This window comes from Xenopus laevis, chromosome 3S (assembly GCF_017654675.1).
Source record: "Xenopus laevis strain J_2021 chromosome 3S, Xenopus_laevis_v10.1, whole genome shotgun sequence".
NCBI lineage: Eukaryota > Metazoa > Chordata > Amphibia > Anura > Pipidae > Xenopus > Xenopus laevis.
Genome location: NC_054376.1, coordinates 5,246,181 through 5,266,560, shown reverse-complemented (window position 1 = coordinate 5,266,560; position 20,380 = coordinate 5,246,181). Strand labels below are relative to the sequence as shown.

The window sequence follows — 20,380 nt, the reverse complement described above, 5'->3', positions numbered from 1 at the left end:
ACATGTTAGAAAAATTTAAAGCATATCCTGGGATTATCCCTAAACCTGCACTAAGTCCATAACAAGAATCTGTAAATCAACATTGCATGAGAAGCCTCTCTCCTCCCCTTCCCTGACCCTCCCAGATGCCGAGCCCTGAGTTTAGTAAGGACTCCCAACACTTTCCCAGGAGAGGAACACGGGCTGCGGGGGATTCCACTTCATCATCACAACCAGGTGAAAGTCCCAACTTGTTACATCCGATATCAACTATATTGTAACATCCTTTTATAAAGAATTTTATTTCATTGTAGCAGAAAGGGGACAGATTATTTCGGGGAGGAATTTCATTCAAGTTATTCACACCTTCCATTAACAACAATCTACTCGGGGGAGCTGACAACCGTCCTGCTGTAACCATTGGAGAAAACGGGCGGCTTATTGTACACGAACAGTGAAAAGGTATTTAGTGTTATCAGCAGTCAGACAGAAACGGCTTTCAACAGCAATAACATTTACAAATAACTGGAAAATCAGTAACTATGTGTAATGAATGTATATTGGGAAGTTGCTTAGAATTATGTATTGTTTTTATTATATTTGGCTTTACTTACCCTTTAATGAAAACATAAATGAGGTTTGTTTTTTAGGGTCAGCGCACACTCTCCGATTCAGGGAGAATGTAAATCGCCGGCGGGATGGCACCTGGAGCACTTAGTTTTCCGAAGTTGCCAGAAGTTTGGAAACTTCAGGCGACTTCGGAAAACTAAGCGCCCCGAGTGCCACTGGCGATTTACATTCTAGCCGGCGGGAGGCAGTTTGGGAAGATAAGTCGCCCGAAGAATAGGAGATTTGTCGCCGGCGACTAATCTCCCTGAATCTGAGCGTGTGCCCTGACCCTTATAAAAGATATTGACGTTTACACTTGTGGTTTGCATTATAGACAAATATACATGCTAAGCCCCCTCGCACAAAATGAACTACAGCCTGATGGGCCTCTCATTTTTTAAGGGGGCACAGTTTTTAAAAAAAAAAAGATGCATGCAGCATCGGTTGAGGTCCAGGCAAGAAATGAATAACATGTGTATGCAGAATTACTGCGCTCCACAATTGTTTGTGTCTGGTGACAACAGGACTTGGTATGTGTATGCATTGCTGCAGGGATTTTGGGGAGCACTGTTCTACAGCTTTTAGGGAGTAGAGAGCAAATACAAGGTGCACCAGTGGTGGAACTACCAGGGGAGCAGGGGGTGCAATTGCACCAGGGTGGTGGGGTTTTTGGGGGCTTCAGTGGGGGTGCTCCACTGCATGGCCTGCACCCGGACCTGATGCTGCTTAGTTGCGTTACTGAGGTGCAAGAAAAGGAAAAGTGCCTCCATGCCCCCATTTATTATGGTAATAGAAATTACAGGAATGGAAGGTTCCATCTTAAGGTGGGAAAAGCGTTTTGTAACAGGGTCTGGTGATATATATCGATACTATTATGATACAAGACCAAATTTAAGGCAGTGGTTGGTTTCCTTATATAGGCAAATTCAGTTTTCATCATTTCATTACAGTTTTATTGATGACATTTCTTGAAACTGTCCCTTAAACAAGTTATCGTCGGTGGTATCGTCGGTGGTGTATATCCATAGAGGAAGCAGACCTTGCAAACGTGGTGGTGGGGGGCTGGATCACAGGGCCAGCAGGGGGTCCCCAACCTTTTTCTTTTTATCCGTGGGCCACATTCAAATATAAAAAAAAATGTTGGAGAGCAACGTAAACCTGCTTAATGTTCCTGGGGGTGCAAAATATTGGATGTGGCTGGTTACTAGTAGCCCCTACGCGGACTGGCAGTTTACAGGAGGCTCCACTTGGCAGTGTACTTGCAATTAAAACTTGTCTCTAAGACTGGAATTAAAAAATAAGCCTCTGCTTTGAGGCCACTGGGAGCAACATCCAAGGGGTCGGAGAGCAACATGTTACCCATGAGCCACTGGTTGGGGATCACTCCGTTTCGTTTCGGGGTCAGGAGGTGCCTAAGGAAAGGGACCCTGCCGGAAAGGGGCCCAGGGGGGCCACATCACTAGCATAAAAATCCCCCCTCCCCATCCTTCTCCTTTAAATTTGTGGTGGGGGGGCATCAATCTCGTTACACCATTGGTGTATTAGCATTTTAACCACAAGGATAATGTTGCAATTTCAAATCTATTAGAGTTTTGTCCTGCTATACAAAGTAAGCGCCATCCTCTACATTCACTGGGTGCGCCATACACATAATCACGTTAAATAAACTACAAAGGTACAGTGAAACACAACACAATTACACAAGAGATTGCAACGTCCATAATGAAAGAGCGCCCTCTGTTGGACAAATGGAAATAACTACTGATTCTAAACCTGCTTATTGTCACAGATCCTATGATATGATAAGTGTGAAATGTTATTCATTTGAAAGAAAACGCAACAGAGAAATGAAAGCCATAAATTAGACCAGACATGATGATGGGAAGCTATTGGAGAGATTATAAGGACCTACGTTACAGAGAGATATTTATTTTCCTTTAACAGAAAGGGCCAAATTCCAAAGGGGGGGCAGGGATGACGTTGAAGCACATTTTGTACTTCATTAAAACCCGAAAGGAATTTGTCTGTCACTTTGATGTTCTGTGACTCACGTCTCTGAGTTATCTGTCACCCTCCCGAAAAGCTGCTCATTAGTGTTTGAACATGTGGAAACATAAACCTTGACTTTTTTTTTTTTTTATTGCTTTTGAAACGGTTTAGGGTTAATATTATATATACAGCTATGAGATCCCTTATCCAACCCGTTATCCATAAAGATCCAAATTACCCAAGGTCATTTCTTATAGACTCTATTTTAATTAAATAATTCAAATTTAAAAAAAAAATTTCTATGTAAAAATAGTACCGTGTACTAAGCTGTATAAAATCATACAACATCTTGGGTTTGGCTGATCTAAATCAACAATCCCTTATTCGCCAAGTGTCGCAGGTATTCTGGATAACAGGTTCCATACCTGTTAAAAAAAAAAAAGGGGACATCGATAGATCAAAATTTAAATTAATTAATATAAATGTTAGTGATCACAGTTTCTGATTACTGATTGCTTTGTATGTACCCTGAAAAGTCTTGGAAATACATTGTATGATCCACTTTCTATTGTAGAAAGTTGTATGTTAATATTAAAGGGGATCCAAGACTCCCAATCTTAGCAGCATGGGGAACTATTTTGGGGGTCTGACCAAAATCACCTGGACTAGGTAAAGCATGCACTGAACAGCAGAGAAACGTCTGGCTAAAATAACTGGCAAAGGCTTCAGGCATCCCAGAAATCAACTCTCTCAGTATTCCTATCACTTTGTTGTAGGTTTTACTAATACGATACTATGGAGCAGTAGACCTAATTCAACCCTAGCAAAAATAAATACATTTTTCATTTTATACATTAAATGTACACATTTTGTGATAGTGTCCTTTTACACTTGCAATTTATAGGGACGTTACACAATGGTGTAACTAGATTAGGGATGCACCAAATCCACTATTTTGGATTTGGCTGAACCACCGAATCCTTAGCAAAAGACTCGGCCAAATCCTAATTTGCATTTTTTTATATATTTTTACTTACTTGTTTTGTGACAAAATTCACGCAATTTCCATCCCGCCCCTAATTTGCATATGCATATCGGTTCAGCCAGGCAAAAGGATTTGGCCAAATCCAAATCCTGCTGAAAAGTCCTGGCCGAATCCCGAATCGAATCCTGTGCATCCCTAAACTACATGTTACTGGGCCCCACAGCAAATTAATTTTATTGCCCCCAACATATCCAAAGGATGTCCTTTTTTTTTTTTTTTACAAACATATGTTGAAATTGCTCATAAATGAAGGCCTCATAGGCACCACAATACCCCTGGGCCTCCCTGGCAGCCGCAGGGTCTGCTTCCTCTGTAGTTATGCCCCTGACATTACACAATTACATTTAATTTGAAGGTGATGGGAGTTTGACGGGTTCAAAGTTTGCCAGTTCTGTATCAAGTTAAAAGTAAGGGGTTATCTTCCCCTGTCTTGAGTTATATGAAGGCAAGTGTGTCTCACCTTGGGAAAATGTTATTATTGTTAGATTATTCCTCGCTCACAATGGGTACGTTGTCTGTTTATAAACCATTTCCAGCTGGGTGAAAAAAAAAAAAAACAACAGTATAAGTTATTGTTAGTTATGGGATCCGTTATCTGGAGACCTGTTATCTAGGAAGCTCCAAATTATGGGAAGGCCATCTCCATCATAAGCAAATAATTCTAATTTCTAATAGGGATGCACTGAATACAGGATTCGGTTCGGGATTCTGCCAGGATTTGGCCTTTTCCAGCAGGATTCGTATTCGTATTCGACCGAATCCTTCTGCCAGGCCAAACCGAATCCTAATTTGCATATGCATATTAGGGGCGGGGAGGCAAATCGCATAACTTTATGTCACAAAACAAGGAAGTAAACAATGTTTTCCCCTTTCCACCCCTAATTTGCATATGCAATTTGGATTCGATTCGGTATTCGGCCGAATCTTTCGCGAAGGATTCGGGGGTTTGGCCGAATCCAAAATAGTGGATTCGGTGCATCCCTAATTTCTAAAAATGGATTTCCTTTTTCTGTGTAATAATAAAACAGTCGCTTGTACTTGATCCCAACTAAGGTATAATTAATCCTTATTGGCTTTATTTAATGATTAAAGCAATTTTGAGTAAATTTAATCCAAATTAAAGAGGATCCCTTATCCAAAAAACCCCAGGTCCTGAGCATTCTGAATAACAGGTCCCATACCTGTATTCCAGGCATTAAAAGGGAATTATGTGGGAAAAAAAGGTCACTGTTGAGATTATTATATAATATTTCCAAGCTCCCCTTATCAGGACCCCTCTTTGACACAATACAAAGGCCTCAGGCCTGGCCTAGATTTGACAGGAAGTTCCTGCCAAGTGATCGCCATGGAGACACACAGAGCAGACCAAGCTCTCCATGGCAACGAGGCCTGTTATTCTGAATGAACATGAGATGGAAACTGATGGCTCCTTTTCAGTCGGTGCTGGGAATGGGCTGCTTGGGAAGTGCCTCATTCTGGGACAGATTAATTAGTGGAGGGAGGGGACTTTTTTTCCCCATACAAACGGCCCAAAACACAACAATGTATAAGGAAACAAGAAGACTTATATCTATTAACGGAGCTATAGGGACTCAAAGTTCTTTTGCCAACAGCCTGCTCTGTCATGTCATCATTGCTTATTAGCGAGCCAGAAAAGATTAACCAATCACAAACCAGTTTGCCTGCTTTTTTTTTGGCAAACAACAACCATTAAAGAGGTACTGACACCCGAAATTAAACCTTTTTATAACTATTATAATATTGGCTTTGAATGCTACTTATAATCAAGGGTAGGGTTGCCGCCTTCTCTGGAAAATAATAACGGCCTTCCTATATATTTATCTTTTTTGACTATTAATAACATTGGAGTCAACCCTCATTTACACCGACTAGGCCACTAAAATACCGGCCAGGTGGCAACACTAATCAGGGGCGAGGGGAGTTCAGAAACTTGCCTCGGGCGACAGCAGCAGTAAGTAAGCCACTCCTAGTAACTGTAGTAGCGAAAAATAAAATTTTTACATCGGAATTTCGATTTGCAATTGCGATCTCCGCACTAGTGATGCCCCCCTACACCCGCTCCGGCTCTGGAAATGGTATGCGAGGGGGGCGGCATCAGAAAGACCTCCTCAGGGCAGCAAGGAACCCCCGAAAAGTCCCTGCTTTTCATTTTGCCATAAAGTATTTGCCCAATGCTTTAACATTACCTGTCCAACTCCCCCTGTTCATCTATTAAGGGGCTGCCATATTGGTGCAGCTGGAGTCTTTTAGCATTAGAAACATTTCAAGGATAAGTAAACTTTTAAAATAAGTGAATGTAAAATTGATGAGAGTTTGCTGAAGGGAGAGGTTTCTGTATACTGAGTTTCCTGCAAGCTGGACAGGGGATTCTGTTGTAGTTCAACAACAACAACAAGAGGAGTGTCTGCATCCTCTACCCTTATTATTATTATTATCATTTTCTGACCACCAAGTAGTCAAGGAAGTTGTCAGGAGAAAGAAAGAGGCTGCTCTGATGTTCCTCTGCTTAGGAAAACAATTAGAAACGTTTCTCACATCTTTCCTAAGCAGAAGAACATCAGAGCAGCCTCTTTTTTTCATTCTTAGAACAGCACTCTCATCAGCACTCTATCAGTGACATGAGAGAGTGTATAGGCCATGGGCAGCAAGATTTTAGGGGTGGCTTGCACCTTCTAATTTTTCTGTTAGTACTGGGGATGTGCAGAAGATTTGACAGCTCTTTAAATCCCCAGCCCACCTAATCCCCAGTGCTCAAGCAGAAACCTCTTTCGAGGGTGGGCACAGGCGTGAAAAGCATTCGCAGAACCCTCTGGCCTAGGGGCGCCCAAATCAGAAATCCTAGACATCCATTTGATTGGCTGAGTCTGCATGCTTGCTTGATAAGGAATAGCTGAGGAATCAGCAGGAATTTGGAACTAAAAATGATAAAATATTGCAATGTGCATTAATGAAACAGTTAAAGTGGATACAAGTTCATTGTAAATGTAATTAAATGTAATTTGCAGAAGGCAGCTGATTAACAGACCTGTCAGAGAACTGACTTCTGCTACAATATTTCAAGAGTCACAATCTTTTTCCCTTTCACAGTGTTCCTGTGAAAGGGATATTTTTTTCCACTTTAAATTTCTAAACGTGACTATGGGTCACATTGTGGCCACTTGAGATTCCCTGCTCTGAGCCTACTGGCACATATTCAGTAACCGTGCCCTTGGGCAACATCTGATTTAAGGTCACCTGAATGTAATGCAACAGACACACCGCACCATTTGGACTTTGGCTAGGATGAGGGAATACGTTGTGTGACACCAATACAGCCCGGGGGTCTTTCATCCCTGTTCACGAGATTAAAGTGATTTGGCTGAGCAAACATGAACCCGCTGAGAGTTTGCACATGTCACATGCCACTGTGTCACAATAAAGCTCCCAAACTTGGTATCTCCCAAGAGGAGGGGTACAGGCAGTGTCGGACTGGCCCACCGGGATACCAGGAAAACTCCCGGTGGGCCAAGGTGTCAGTGGGCCCTCCTGCTTCTAAACTTTTGGCCTATTTCATGGCTATTCCCTATTTCTATGAGAATAAAGAGGCTAAATAGATGAAATAATAGGTTATAGTATGTAAAGAAAAGAGACTAGGAAAATAGAGGCTGAGCAAGGAAAGGAAGAAAATACAACTTTGAATGGGCCCCTGGTCTAAGGGTTTTTGGTGGGCCCCTGGTGTCCCAGTCCGACATTGGGTACAGGTATCCCTGTAAAGGGGTACAGGTAGAGCCAAGGGTCTATAGCAGTGCTATACCCACCCGGATTCACCCAGCCCTTATTCTATTAAAATGTAACATCATTGCACATTCTGACTTTTTAAAACGTTGTTCTTTTGTATTTTCCTACTTGTAGGTTTTGGCTCTAAAATCAAGCCCCCCTTTCCTGCGGATCCCCAATCCATTAAGCAGCAGCACCATCATGGCAGAAAAGATCAGGTCAGTTGGTGTATTTTCTGGTTGGGGGGCATTTTCTGTATTTAAAGATGAAAAATCGGCAAGCACTCCACCCGTATAAAATCAAAGGTTTTATTTCAGCAGATTAAAAAAAACATACAAAATCCTGACGCGTTTCGTATCCATGCCTATGACTACTTAGCTTGAATACGAAATGCGTCAGGATTTTAAATGTTTTTAATCTGCTGAAATCAAACCTTTGATTTTATACGAGTGGACTCACGGAGTGCCGATTTTTCACCTTAAAGTACAGCTTATCTTAGCTACGAGCTCAGGGCAACGCACCCGGGCCACACGTCCGATTTGTCGAGTGCTTTTCCCTTTGAATTACAACCTTAACTGTTTAAAGCGTTGCGAACCCAGAACCGCGGGACCTGGGGTCTATGGACCCCTGGGTCATCGGTGAAAAAGGGTGAGCATATACACTACTTTCATGGAGCAATTATCGCTAAATTATAATCGTAACAAGACATGAGAATATCACATTTATAGCAATTGTTGACTTTTTTGTTAATATATAAGAAACGGAGTCAAGCCATATTATATTCTGTATGTAGTAGATGCCATATGAGTAGCAGTGGGTGAACCCCTAAATGTGTGTGTTTCTTTCAGCCTGCCGGCCAAACTGATCAATGGGGGAATCGCTGGCCTAGTTGGGGTCACCTGTGTTTTTCCTATTGACCTGGCCAAGACAAGGCTACAGAACCAGCAGGGAAGCAGCATATACAGAGGCATGTAAGTTCATTTTTTTATTTTCAGCTTCACCCGCTATGTTTTCTGGCAGCACATCAAACCAGGTGGCCAAACCAGATCCATCTAATCTGTCGTCCACACAAATACCCTGGATCCCAAAGGACACCAACCTGACCTGCCTTTTTTTTTATATTTAATTTTGAAATCTAATATGGGGCTAGACATATTGTCAGTTTCCCAGCTGCCCCCAGTCATGCGACTTATGCAACAATAAACTTCAGTCACTTTTTACTGTTGCAAATTGGAGTAATATGACCCCCCTAGCAGCCCAAAAGTAGAACAATGGGAAGGTAACCAGATAAACGCTCCCTGGTAGATATAAGAACAGCACTCAATAGTAAAAATCCAGGTCCCACTGTGACTCCATCAGTTACATTGAGTAGGAGAAACAACAGCCTGCCAGAAAGCAGTTCCATCCTAAAGTGCTGGCTCTTTCTGAAAGCACATGACCAGGCAAAATGACCTGAGATGCACCTACACACCAATATTACAACTAAATACACTTGCTGCTTCAGGAATGACATTTTATATTGTACAGTGAATTATTTGCAGTGTAAACAGTGTCATTTAGAAATAAAAACTACATTATAAAAATCATGACAGAATCCCTTTAAATTGTCCCAGGCTCAGATTTTGGTCGGTAACTTTTAGGAGTCCCACTAGCCCCACAAAACCTGGAGCTCCACCTGAAAAATACTTTTTCCCTTCCCCCTCCCCATATTAATTATTCCTTTTCACTGGTTTTAAAGTTATTTGTAAATGTTATTGATAGCACCACCTATCTGTCCCTTTATATTTTCTGCCTCTGACTCCTGACACGATGTAGCAGAAGCCGCCTGACTTCTGCTAATCAAAAAACAGAAAGGGACAGACAGACACTGCTTTCGATAGCAATGGCATTTACACATAATAATAATAATAATAATAATAATAATAATAAAACCAGTGAGAAGGAGGATTAAATGGATATTGCAAAGTTGCTTAGAATGGTATTTTCTTTCATTAAGAAAAAAAAATGTTTTTGGATGACATTTTTTACATCCCCCCAGAGGCCCATTTTATAAAAGTGCACATGTTCTGCTTGTGGTTCTGGAACACAGTTGCTGCAAACAAAGGAAACTCATTTGTTTCCTCCTCTTTTTTGCTTACTGAATGTTGGATTTTCCTTATTGTTTTTCATGCAGATCTGCAGGAAACTGCCTTAATAATTATGAAGCTCTTAATAATTATGTAGTGGGTCAAGTTTAACCCTTGCTGGTCAGTTTCTGACCAGTCTGACCAGCAAGTAGTCAAGGAAGTTGTCAGGAGAAAGAAAGAGGCTGCTCTGATGTTCTTCTGCTTAGGAAAACAATTAGAAACCTTTCTCAAATCTTTCCTAAGCAGAAGAACATCAGCCTCTTTCTTTCTCCTGACAACTTCCTTGACTACTTGCTGGTCAGACTGGTCATAAATGATAATAATAAGAAGAAGGGTCGAGGATCCAGACACTCCTCTTGTTGTTGTTGAACTACAACAGAATGCCCAGCCCAGCTTGCAGGAAGTCAGTATACAGAATTAGTGTGAAAATCTCTCCCTTCAGGAAATGGAATCTTCTTTTGTGTAAAATTAATGTTGACAGAAATCCTCCTCCTCAACCTCCTCTTTCTTCCCTCTTGCCAACCTCCAGTGAATCATAATCCCGTCTTTTGTTCTGAATTCTATTTAGTTGCATCCAACTCGCTACAGAATTGTTACTGTTGTTTTTAAAGCAACAAGCCTGGCACTCCCAGAACCACTGGCACCAAATGTCTGGGACACCTTATGTTCTAGAAGTCTACTCTTAGAGCCGATATTTGAGTGTATGAGGGTGTTTGCCCAGAACATTCCTTCTATGTATATTTGTATTTATACATATGGGAGGAGGAGGTGCCATATTGATTCCCTTAGACAGTACAGTATGAGGGTATAGCTTATTGTTTGCCCAGAACATTCCTTCTATGTATATTTGTATTTATACATATGGGAGGAGGGAGGTGCCATATTGATTCCCTTAGACAGTACAGTATGAGGGTATAGCTTATTGTGTGCCAAGAACATTCCTTCTCTGTATATTTGTATTTATACATATGGGAGGAGGAGGTGCCATATTGATTCCCTTAGACAGTACAGTATGAGGGTATAGCTTATTGTGTGCCCAGAACATTCCTTCTCTGTATATTTGTATTTATACATATGAGGTGTTGCCATATTGTTTCCCTTAGACAGTACAATATAGGAGAATTGTGTAATTGTTACTTTCCCTTTAAGGGAAAATTAAATACAAACATAGTCCCTATTTAAAAACAGTGTCACTTTTCCCTTTAAGAGTTGGAACGCCCAAATAAAACTATTTCCCCCTCCAGCAATGCAGCGGATCAGTTAGAACAGGCCCCTATACAGTGAGGGTAGAATGTGAGTGCAGTGTAATAAATGTAATAAATTGCTAGTCAGCTGGGCAATGGAAATCATTTATTTTTGGTTTGTGGCAGATTTAACCACTGGATTCTTATTGGTTCTTTGAATGCAGAGCTGCCAGATTTTCCTCTAATTCATTCCTCTGTCCCTTCTCAGGTTCGATTGCTTGATAAAGACTGTTCGCTCAGAAGGATTCTTTGGCATGTACCGAGGTAACAACAATTGGTTGAACCCCAATAAAATGAGGCCCTAGTCGAGTCAACATGAGAGTTGGGAAAGGTTTGCTCGTCTGTCCTGCTGCTGGTGTAACGAGATCTTACTGGGCCCCACAGCAAAGTAATTTTAGGGCCCGTACATATCCAGAGGCTGTTCTGTTTTACCAATATATACTGAAATGACTGATTATCTAGGACCTCATAGAGCCCTCTATTCCTCCTGGCCTCCCTGCAGCCGCAGGGTCTGCTTCCTCTATAGTTACGCCCCTGAGCACTGACCATGGGGTGGGGGGTTAATGAAGGCTGGGGGACTAAACCCAATGAATTTCCCTACAACAAACAAAACGTTGCCACTTCCCTTTATACTGTTGTGTGTTTTGGGGTATTATACAAGTGATTATCCCTGTATTTATCTGTCCTGCTTGTGGTGTTAGAATATTATACATGGAATTGGCACTGTATTTATCTGCTGTGTGTTCTGGGGTATTATACATGGAATTGGCCCTGTATTTATCCTGCTGTGTGTTCTGGGGTATTATACATGGAATTGGCACTGTATTTATCCTACTGTGTGTTCTGGGGTATTATACATGGAATTAGTCCTGTATTTATCCTACTGTGTGTTCTGGGGTATTATACATGGAATTGTCACTGTATTTATCCTACTGTGTGTTCTGGGGTATTATACATGGAATTGACACTGTATTTATCCTACTGTGTGTTCTGGGGTATTATACATGGAATTAGTCCTGTATTTATCCTACTGTGTGTTCTGGGGTATTATACATGGAATTGGCACTGTATTTATCCTTCTGTGTGTTCTGGGGTATTATACATGGAATTGGCACTGTATTTATCCTACTGTGTGTTCTGGGGTATTATACATTGAATTGGCACTGTATTTATCCTACTGTGTGTTCTGGGGTATTATACATGGAATTGGCACTGTATTTATCTGTTGTGTGTTCTAGGTTATAATACATGGAATTGGCACTGTATTTATCCTACTGTGTGTTCTGGGTATTATACATGGAATTGTCACTGTATTTATCCTACTGTGTGTTCTGGGGTATTATACATGGAATTGGCACTGTATTTATCCTACTGTGTGTTCTGGGGTATTATACATGGAATTGGCACTGTATTTATTCTGCTGTGTGTTCTGGGGTATTATACATGGAATTAGTCCTGTATTTATCCTACTGTGTGTTCTGGGGTATTATACATGGAATTGGCACTGTATTTATCCTACTGTGTGTTCTGGGGTATTATACATGGAATTAGTCCTGTATTTATCCTACTGTGTGTTCTGGGGTATTATACATGGAATTGTCACTGTATTTATCCTACTGTGTGTTCTGGGGTATTATACATGGAATTGACACTGTATTTATCCTACTGTGTGTTCTGGGGTATTATACATGGAATTGTCACTGTATTTATCCTACTGTGTGTTCTGGGGTATTATACATGGAATTGGTCCTGTATTTATCCTACTGTGTGTTCTGGGGTATTATACATGGAATTGTCACTGTATTTATCCTACTGTGTGTTCTGGGGTATTATACATGGAATTGGTCCTGTATTTATCCTACTGTGTGTTCTGGGGTATTATACATGGAATTGGCCCTGTATTTATCCTGCTGTGTGTTCTGGGGTATTATACATGGAATTGGCACTGTATTTATCCTTCTGTGTGTTCTGGGGTATTATACATGGAATTGGCACTGTATTTATCCTACTGTGTGTTCTGGGGTATTATACATGGAATTGTCACTGTATTTATCCTACTGTGTGTTCTGGGGTATTATACATGGAATTGGCACTGTATTTATCCTACTGTTTTCTGGGTATTATACATGGAATTGGCACTGTATTTATTCTCTGTGTGTTCTGGGTATTATACATGGAATTGTCCTGTATTTATCCTTCTGTGTGTTCTGGGGTATTATACATGGAATTGCCCTGTATTTATCCTACTGTGTGTTCTGGGTATTATACATGATTGGCACTGTATTTATCCTACTGTGTTTCTGGGTATTATACATGGAATTGGCACTGTATTTATCTTTGTGTGTTCTGGTATATACATGGAATTGGACTGTATTTATCCTACTGTTGTTCTGGGTATTATACATGGAATTGCACTGTATTTATCTACTGTGTGTTCTGGGGATTATACATGGAATTGGCACTGTATTTATCTACTGTGTGTTCTGGGGTATTATCATGGAATTGGCACTGTATTATCTGTTGTTCGGTTATACATGATTATCTGTATTTCCTACTGTGTGTTCTGGGTATATACATGGAATTGGCACTGTATTTATCCTCTGTGTGTTCTGGGATTATACTGGAATTGCATGTATTTATCTCTGTGTGTTCTGGGTATTATCATGGAATGGCACTGTATTTATCCTACTGTGTGTTCTGGTATTATACATGGAATTGGCACTGTATTTATCTGTTGTGTTTCTGGGGTATTATACATGGAATTGGCCTGTATTTATCTGCTGTGTGTTCTGGGGTATTATACATGGAATTGCACTGTATTTATCCTACTGTGTGTTCTGGGTATTATACATGGAATTGGCACTGTATTTATCTGTTTGTGTTCTAGGTTATTATACATGGAATTGGCACTGTATTTATCCTCTGTGTGTTCTGGGGTATTATACATGGAATTGGCACTGTATTTATCTCTGTGTGTTCTGGGTATTATACATGGAATTGCACTGTATTTATCCTACTGTGTGTTCTGGGTATTATACATGGAATTGGCACTGTATTTATCCTACTGTGTGTTCTGGGTATTATACATGGAATTGGCCCTGTATTTATCCTACTGTGTGTTCTGGGGTATTATACATGGAATTGGCACTGTATTTATCCTACTGTGTGTTCTGGGGTATTATACATGGAATTGGCACTGTATTTATCCTACTGTGTGTTCTGGGGTATTATACATGGAATTGGCACTGTATTTATCCTACTGTGTGTTCTGGGGTATTATACATGGAATTGGCACTGTATTTATCTGTTGTGTGTTCTGGGGTATTATACATGGAATTGTCACTGTATTTATCTGTTATGTGTTCTAGGTTATAATACATGGAATTGGCACTGTATTTATCCTACTGTGTGTTCTGGGGTATTATACATGGAATTGTCACTGTATTTATCCTACTGTGTGTTCTGGGGTATTATACATGGAATTGGCACTGTATTTATCCTACTGTGTGTTCTGGGGTATTATACATGGAATTGGCACTGTATTTATTCTGCTGTGTGTTCTGGGGTATTATACATGGAATTAGTCCTGTATTTATCCTACTGTGTGTTCTGGGGTATTATACATGGAATTGGCACTGTATTTATCCTACTGTGTGTTCTGGGGTATTATACATGGAATTGGCACTGTATTTATCTGCTGTGTGTTCTGGGGTATTATACATGGAATTGGCACTGTATTTATCCTACTGTGTGTTCTGGGGTATTATACATGGAATTGGCACTGTATTTATCTGTTGTGTGTTCTGGGGTATTATACATGGAATTGGCACTGTATTTATCTGCTGTGTGTTCTGGGGTATTATACATGGAATTGGCACTGTATTTATCCTACTGTGTGTTCTGGGGTATTATACATGGAATTGGCACTGTATTTATCCTACTGTGTGTTCTGGGGTATTATACATGGAATTGGCACTGTATTTATCTGTTATGTGTTCTAGGTTATTATATATGGAATTGGCACTGTATTTATCTGCTGTGTGTTCTGGGGTATTATACATGGAATTAGCCCTGTATTTATCTGCTGTGTGTTCTGGGGTATTATACATGGAATTGTCACTGTATTTATCCTACTGTGTGTTCTGGGGTATTATACATGGAATTGGCACTGTATTTATCCTACTGTGTGTTCTGGGGTATTATACATGGAATTGGCACTGTATTTATTCTGCTGTGTGTTCTGGGGTATTATACATGGAATTAGTCCTGTATTTATCCTACTGTGTGTTCTGGGGTATTATACATGGAATTGGCACTGTATTTATCCTACTGTGTGTTCTGGGGTATTATACATGGAATTGGCACTGTATTTATCCTACTGTGTGTTCTGGGGTATTATACATGGAATTGGCCCTGTATTTATCTGCTGTTTGTTCTGGGGTATTATACATGGAATTGGCACTGTATTTATCCTACTGTGTGTTCTGGGGTATTATACATGGAATTGGCCCTGTATTTATCCTACTGTGTGTTCTGGGGTATTATACATGGAATTGGCCCTGTATTTATCTGCTGTTTGTTCTGGGGTATTATACATGGAATTGGCACTGTATTTATCCTACTGTGTGTTCTGGGGTATTATACATGGAATTGGCACTGTATTTATCCTACTGTGTGTTCTGGGGTATTATACATGGAATTGGCACTGTATTTATCCTACTGTGTGTTCTGGGGTATTATACATGGAATTGGCACTGTATTTATCCTACTGTGTGTTCTGGGGTATTATACATGGAATTGGCACTGTATTTATCTGCTGTGTGTTCTGGGGTATTATACATGGAATTGGCACTGTATTTATCTGCTGTGTGTTCTGGGGTATTATACATGGAATTGGCACTGTATTTATCCTACTGTGTGTTCTGGGGTATTATACATGGAATTGGCACTGTATTTATCTGCTGTGGGTTCTGGGGTATTATACATGGAATTGGCACTGTATTTATCTGCTGTGTGTTCTGGGGTATTAAACAGGTAATTGGCCCTGGGATGTCATTATTAAAGACAAACTACCTCCTGCTGAGCAGACAAGAAAAACAATTAGAAGACAATGCCATCATTTCGCTGCCTAGAGAGCAGGTAGAGTAGGAGGATGGATATCAGCAAAACAGTAGACGAAGGGAAATCATAATAATAAATACTGACTCATATATATATATATATATATATATATATATATATATATATATATTTTTTTTTTTTTTTTTAATTTTTTTTTACCAAAAATATATATATATATATATATATTTATACAAAATAGACAGTGGTTGCAAGAATTATTATTATATATTGTCTTAATTCTGTTGTTTTTAACCCCCATTCTTCTTACCCTACAGGGGCGGCTGTCAATCTGACCCTCGTCACCCCAGAAAAGGCAATCAAACTAGCGGCAAATGATTTTTTCCGGAACCTATTGGCTCGGGACGGGTGAGTTGGTCTTTAATAGAGAGAGAGAGAGAGAAAAGACCAAGTGGAACTCCCTGTACCTTTCGAGCTTTCTCACTAGATCACGGTTATGCTTACAGGAAGGAGTTAACTCTGCTGAGGGAGATGTTGGCTGGCTGTGGAGCAGGAACCTGCCAGGTGGTGGTCACCTCTCCCATGGAAATGCTGAAGATCCAACTCCAGGATGCCGGGCGCTTGGGTAATACTTTGTGCAGGGCCCAACCTCATCTTTGGGAAAGAAGATCTTAGTTTTGTTTTATCTAGTGTATGTATTAGGATATCTATCTGTGCATCTGTATTTGCACACATTGGTAGGAGGTGCCATATTGATTCCCTTAGACAGTACAGTATGAGGGTATAGCTTATTGTGTGCCCAGAACATTCCTTCTCTGTATATTTGTATTTATACATATGGGAGGAGGAGGTGCCATATTGATTCCCTTAGACAGTACAGTATGAGGGTACAGCTTACTGTGTGCCCAGAACATTCCTTCTCTGTATATTTGTATTTATACATATGGGAGGAGGAGGTGCCATATTGATTCCCTTAGACAGTACAGTATGAGGGTATAGCTTATTTTGTGCCCAGAACATTCCTTCTCTGTATATTTGTATTTATACATATTGGAGGAGGGAGGTGCCATATTGATTCCCTTAGACAGTACAGTATGAGGGTACAGCTTACTGTGTGCCCAGAACATTCCTTCTCTGTATATTTGTATTTATACATATGGGAGGAGGAGGTGCCATATTGATTCCCTTAGACAGTACAGTATGAGGGTATAGCTTATTTTGTGCCCAGAACATTCCTTCTCTGTATATTTGTATTTATACATATGGGAGGAGGAGGTGCCATATTGATTCCCTTAGACAGTACAGTATGAGGGTACAGCTTACTGTGTGCCCAGAACATTCCTTCTCTGTATATTTGTATTTATACATATGGGAGGAGGTGCCATATTGATTCCCTTAGACAGTACAGTATGAGGGTATAGCTTATTGTGTGCCCAGAACATTCCTTCTCTGTATATTTGTATTTATACATATGGGAGGAGGTGCCATATTGATTCCCTTAGACAGTACAGTATGAGGGTATAGCTTATTGTGTGCCCAGAACATTCCTTCTCTGTATATTTGTATTTATACATATGGGAGGAGGAGGTGCCATCTCCTTCCCTGGCCTAAAACCTGCCGTGACACCATGTTCTATTACAGCAACACAGAAGGCAAGCGCTGCAGAGGGAGCGGCCACTGTTTCACAGAAACCCTCTGCGCTGCTCATTGCCAGAGACCTGCTACGTACCCAGGGCATCTCTGGGGTATACAAGGGTCTTGGAGCCACATTGCTACGGTAAGTAAAAAGGTCATTCCCCCAGGGGTGGACCCCACTCCTCCCCTGATCCACCCTATCGCCACTGAGCCTTGCCCAACCCTGCCACAGACATGCCAAAGCTCCACCCCTGATCTGCCCAAGCCACACACCCTTCACCCTGGGAGACCCACCCCCATGGACCCTGGGAGACCCACCCCTGCACAAACACACAGTCTGCAGTAGTGTTAGTAGAACTTCAGGTATAGCCCCAGATGATCGACTTTGAGGGGGGCAGGTCTAAATAAAGGTGCTCCAACTCCCAGCATCCTCCCCCAGACCCCCACCCATTACAATCAATAGCACAAGCATAAAAGGTTTCCTATACCTGACTTGATCTTTCCCCCTGTTCTGATTCTGCAGCGACGTCCCGTTCTCTGTCATTTACTTCCCGCTGTTTGCCAATGTGAATAAACTCGGACAGAAGTCTCCCCGTGAGAAAGCGCCGTTCTACCATTCCTTCCTGGCCGGGTGCTTTGCGGGGTCGGTGGCGGCCGTGGCTGTGACACCTCTAGATGGTGAGACTGGATTCAAATATTGTCTTATGTGGAATATTGGCAGAGAGAGGGGGAGAATTAAAGGATATTACTTTCAGTTGGGGAAGTAGTCCTTCCAATTCTTTCCCCTCTTTCTATATATTAGGCACCTATTTCTGTAGGGAAATGAGAGAGAGCAGACAGTAACCCTTCCTACACTTTCCTCTTGTCTCTATATATTAGGTACCTATCTAGTGTTACCAATCCCTATTTCTGTAGGGAAATGAGAGAGAGCAGACAGTAACCCTTCCAACACTTTCCTCTTGTCTCTATATATTAGGTACCTATCTAGTGTTACCAATCCCTATTTCTGTAGGGAAATGAGAGAGAGCAGACAGTAACCCTTCCAACACTTTCCTCTTGTCTCTATATATTAGGTACCTATCTAGTGTTACCAATCCCTATTTCTGTAGGGAAATGAGAGAGAGCAGACAGTAACCCTTCCAACACTTTCCTCTTGTCTCTATATATTAGGTACCTATCTAGTGTTACCAATCCCTATTTCTGTAGGGAAATGAGAGAGAGCAGACAGTAACCCTTCCAACACTTTCCTCTTGTCTCTATATATTAGGTACCTATCTAGTGTTACCAATCCCTATTTCTGTAGGGAAATGAGAGAGAGCAGACAGTAACCCTTCCAACACTCTCCTCTTTTCTCTATATATTAGGTACCTATCTATTGCTACCCAGGGGCGTACCATTACAGTAGGCAAAGGGATTTAATGATAAAACTCACCCTAAGAGGAAGAATAATGGGAAGAAGCTAATTAACTGGGGGTTTTGGTTCCCTTTTCCAGTGCTCAAAACCAGGATCCAGACTTTAAAGAAAGGAATCGGAGAAGATACTTACAATGGAATCCTGGACTGTGCAAGGTATGTGCCTATGTACAGTACAGTGTTTTTCTTTCCTTTTAATTTTGTTAATTTGTATTAATTAGACATAAATGGGGGTTAATACTTAATCTGGTTGTGCTGAGCATGAAAACAGATGAAATGCTGCACAAAATATGGTGATTTGATCATCTTTTAGCAGATCAAAGTCTCCAGCGCCACCTACAGGCTACATTTGGTACCAATCTATTTCAATCCGGTTATAGAAGTCTCTCTAATACCCATTTGTACAGATCCTGATTATTGTTCCTACCCTGCAGGATACTTAGTTCACTAGTGAGTGATCAGAGGGAGAAGATATGTAAAATATGATAACGCTGGGGTTGGCTGGGCCTGTCATTCTCCTGTGACCCCCCTATTTAATGTCACCTTTGTCATTATAGGAAAATCTGGAGGAACGAAGGCCCCTCCGCTCTCATGAAAGGGGCCGTCTGCAGGGCCCTGGTTATTGCTCCTCTCTTTGGAATAGCCCAGGTGGTGTATTTCATCGGCATAGGGGAATATATTCTGGGATATTTCAACTAGCCCTGCCCCCTCTCATGATGCACATAGAGGTAACAGGAGACTGGAGGGGGAGATGTTAGCGACCACAGCATTTAGTTCTTCATAGGAACCCAACGTAGGTGTCATTAGAAGGAGAAGAACTGGAACCCGGATGCAGAGCCTTGAGATCATGTATTAAAATGTGACCCCAGGGGCAGGGAAAGTAGACGTTTGTCTCGGAGATTAAAGGATTTCTGATGGTTTCGGTGATGGAGGCCACCCAGTTGTTGGACTGGGGTATCTGGGCCCACCACTAACCTCATAAGGATCTCCTCTCCCATAGCCCTGGTGCTACAAAGATCCCCACCCACCCTGCAGATCCCAAGCAGTTCTGGGGCCCTCCAGGATTTCTCCGAGGTGCCGGCAGACTATGAAACAGCTACTGTCTAAAACCATAGTCTGGGAACGAGTTCTCTGTATATTCAGGATAAGGCATTGTACAGTAATGTTACTATAGGGGAGCCCAGTAAGGTCAGGGGCCACCATTTTATAAGACATTTTCTCTCTGTAAGAGTCTGCCGGGCCAGATAGCCAGGGGCTAATGCAGGTATGTTGCCTGGCCACTGGTCAGTTACTGGGGAGAAAAGCCTTACAAAGTGGCACCATGGCAATTTTGTCCTTCCTTATACAAATCTGTATTTGTGACCAGTCTGACCACCAAGTAGTCAGGAGAAAGAAAGAGGCTGCTCTGATGTTTAGGAAAGATTTGAGAAAGGTTTCTAATTGTTTTCCTAAGCAGAAGAACATCAGAGCAGCCTCTTTCTTTC

At 41.3% G+C, this 20,380-nt stretch overlaps 1 protein-coding gene across 2 annotated transcripts; it reads left to right on the top strand.

The window, feature by feature from the left end:
* The first annotated feature begins 110 nt into the window (after positions 1–110).
* Positions 111–20,322, top strand: slc25a18.S (solute carrier family 25 member 18 S homeolog). 2 transcript variants are annotated; one of them, XM_041587917.1, is made up of 11 exons: positions 111–216; positions 294–441; positions 7,535–7,617; positions 8,248–8,370; positions 10,978–11,033; positions 16,166–16,256; positions 16,355–16,473; positions 17,490–17,625; positions 18,007–18,161; positions 18,977–19,052; positions 19,454–20,322. In XM_041587917.1, exons 3-11 carry the CDS (start codon positions 7,601–7,603, stop codon positions 19,593–19,595), a joined length of 915 nt encoding a protein of 304 aa, XP_041443851.1. In that variant the 5' UTR covers positions 111–216; positions 294–441; positions 7,535–7,600; the 3' UTR covers positions 19,596–20,322. The 2 variants fall into 2 exon arrangements, with proteins under 2 accessions (XP_041443851.1, XP_041443852.1); XM_041587918.1 differs by having other exon boundaries at positions 112–216; positions 297–441.
* The last annotated feature ends 58 nt before the right edge of the window (positions 20,323–20,380 follow it).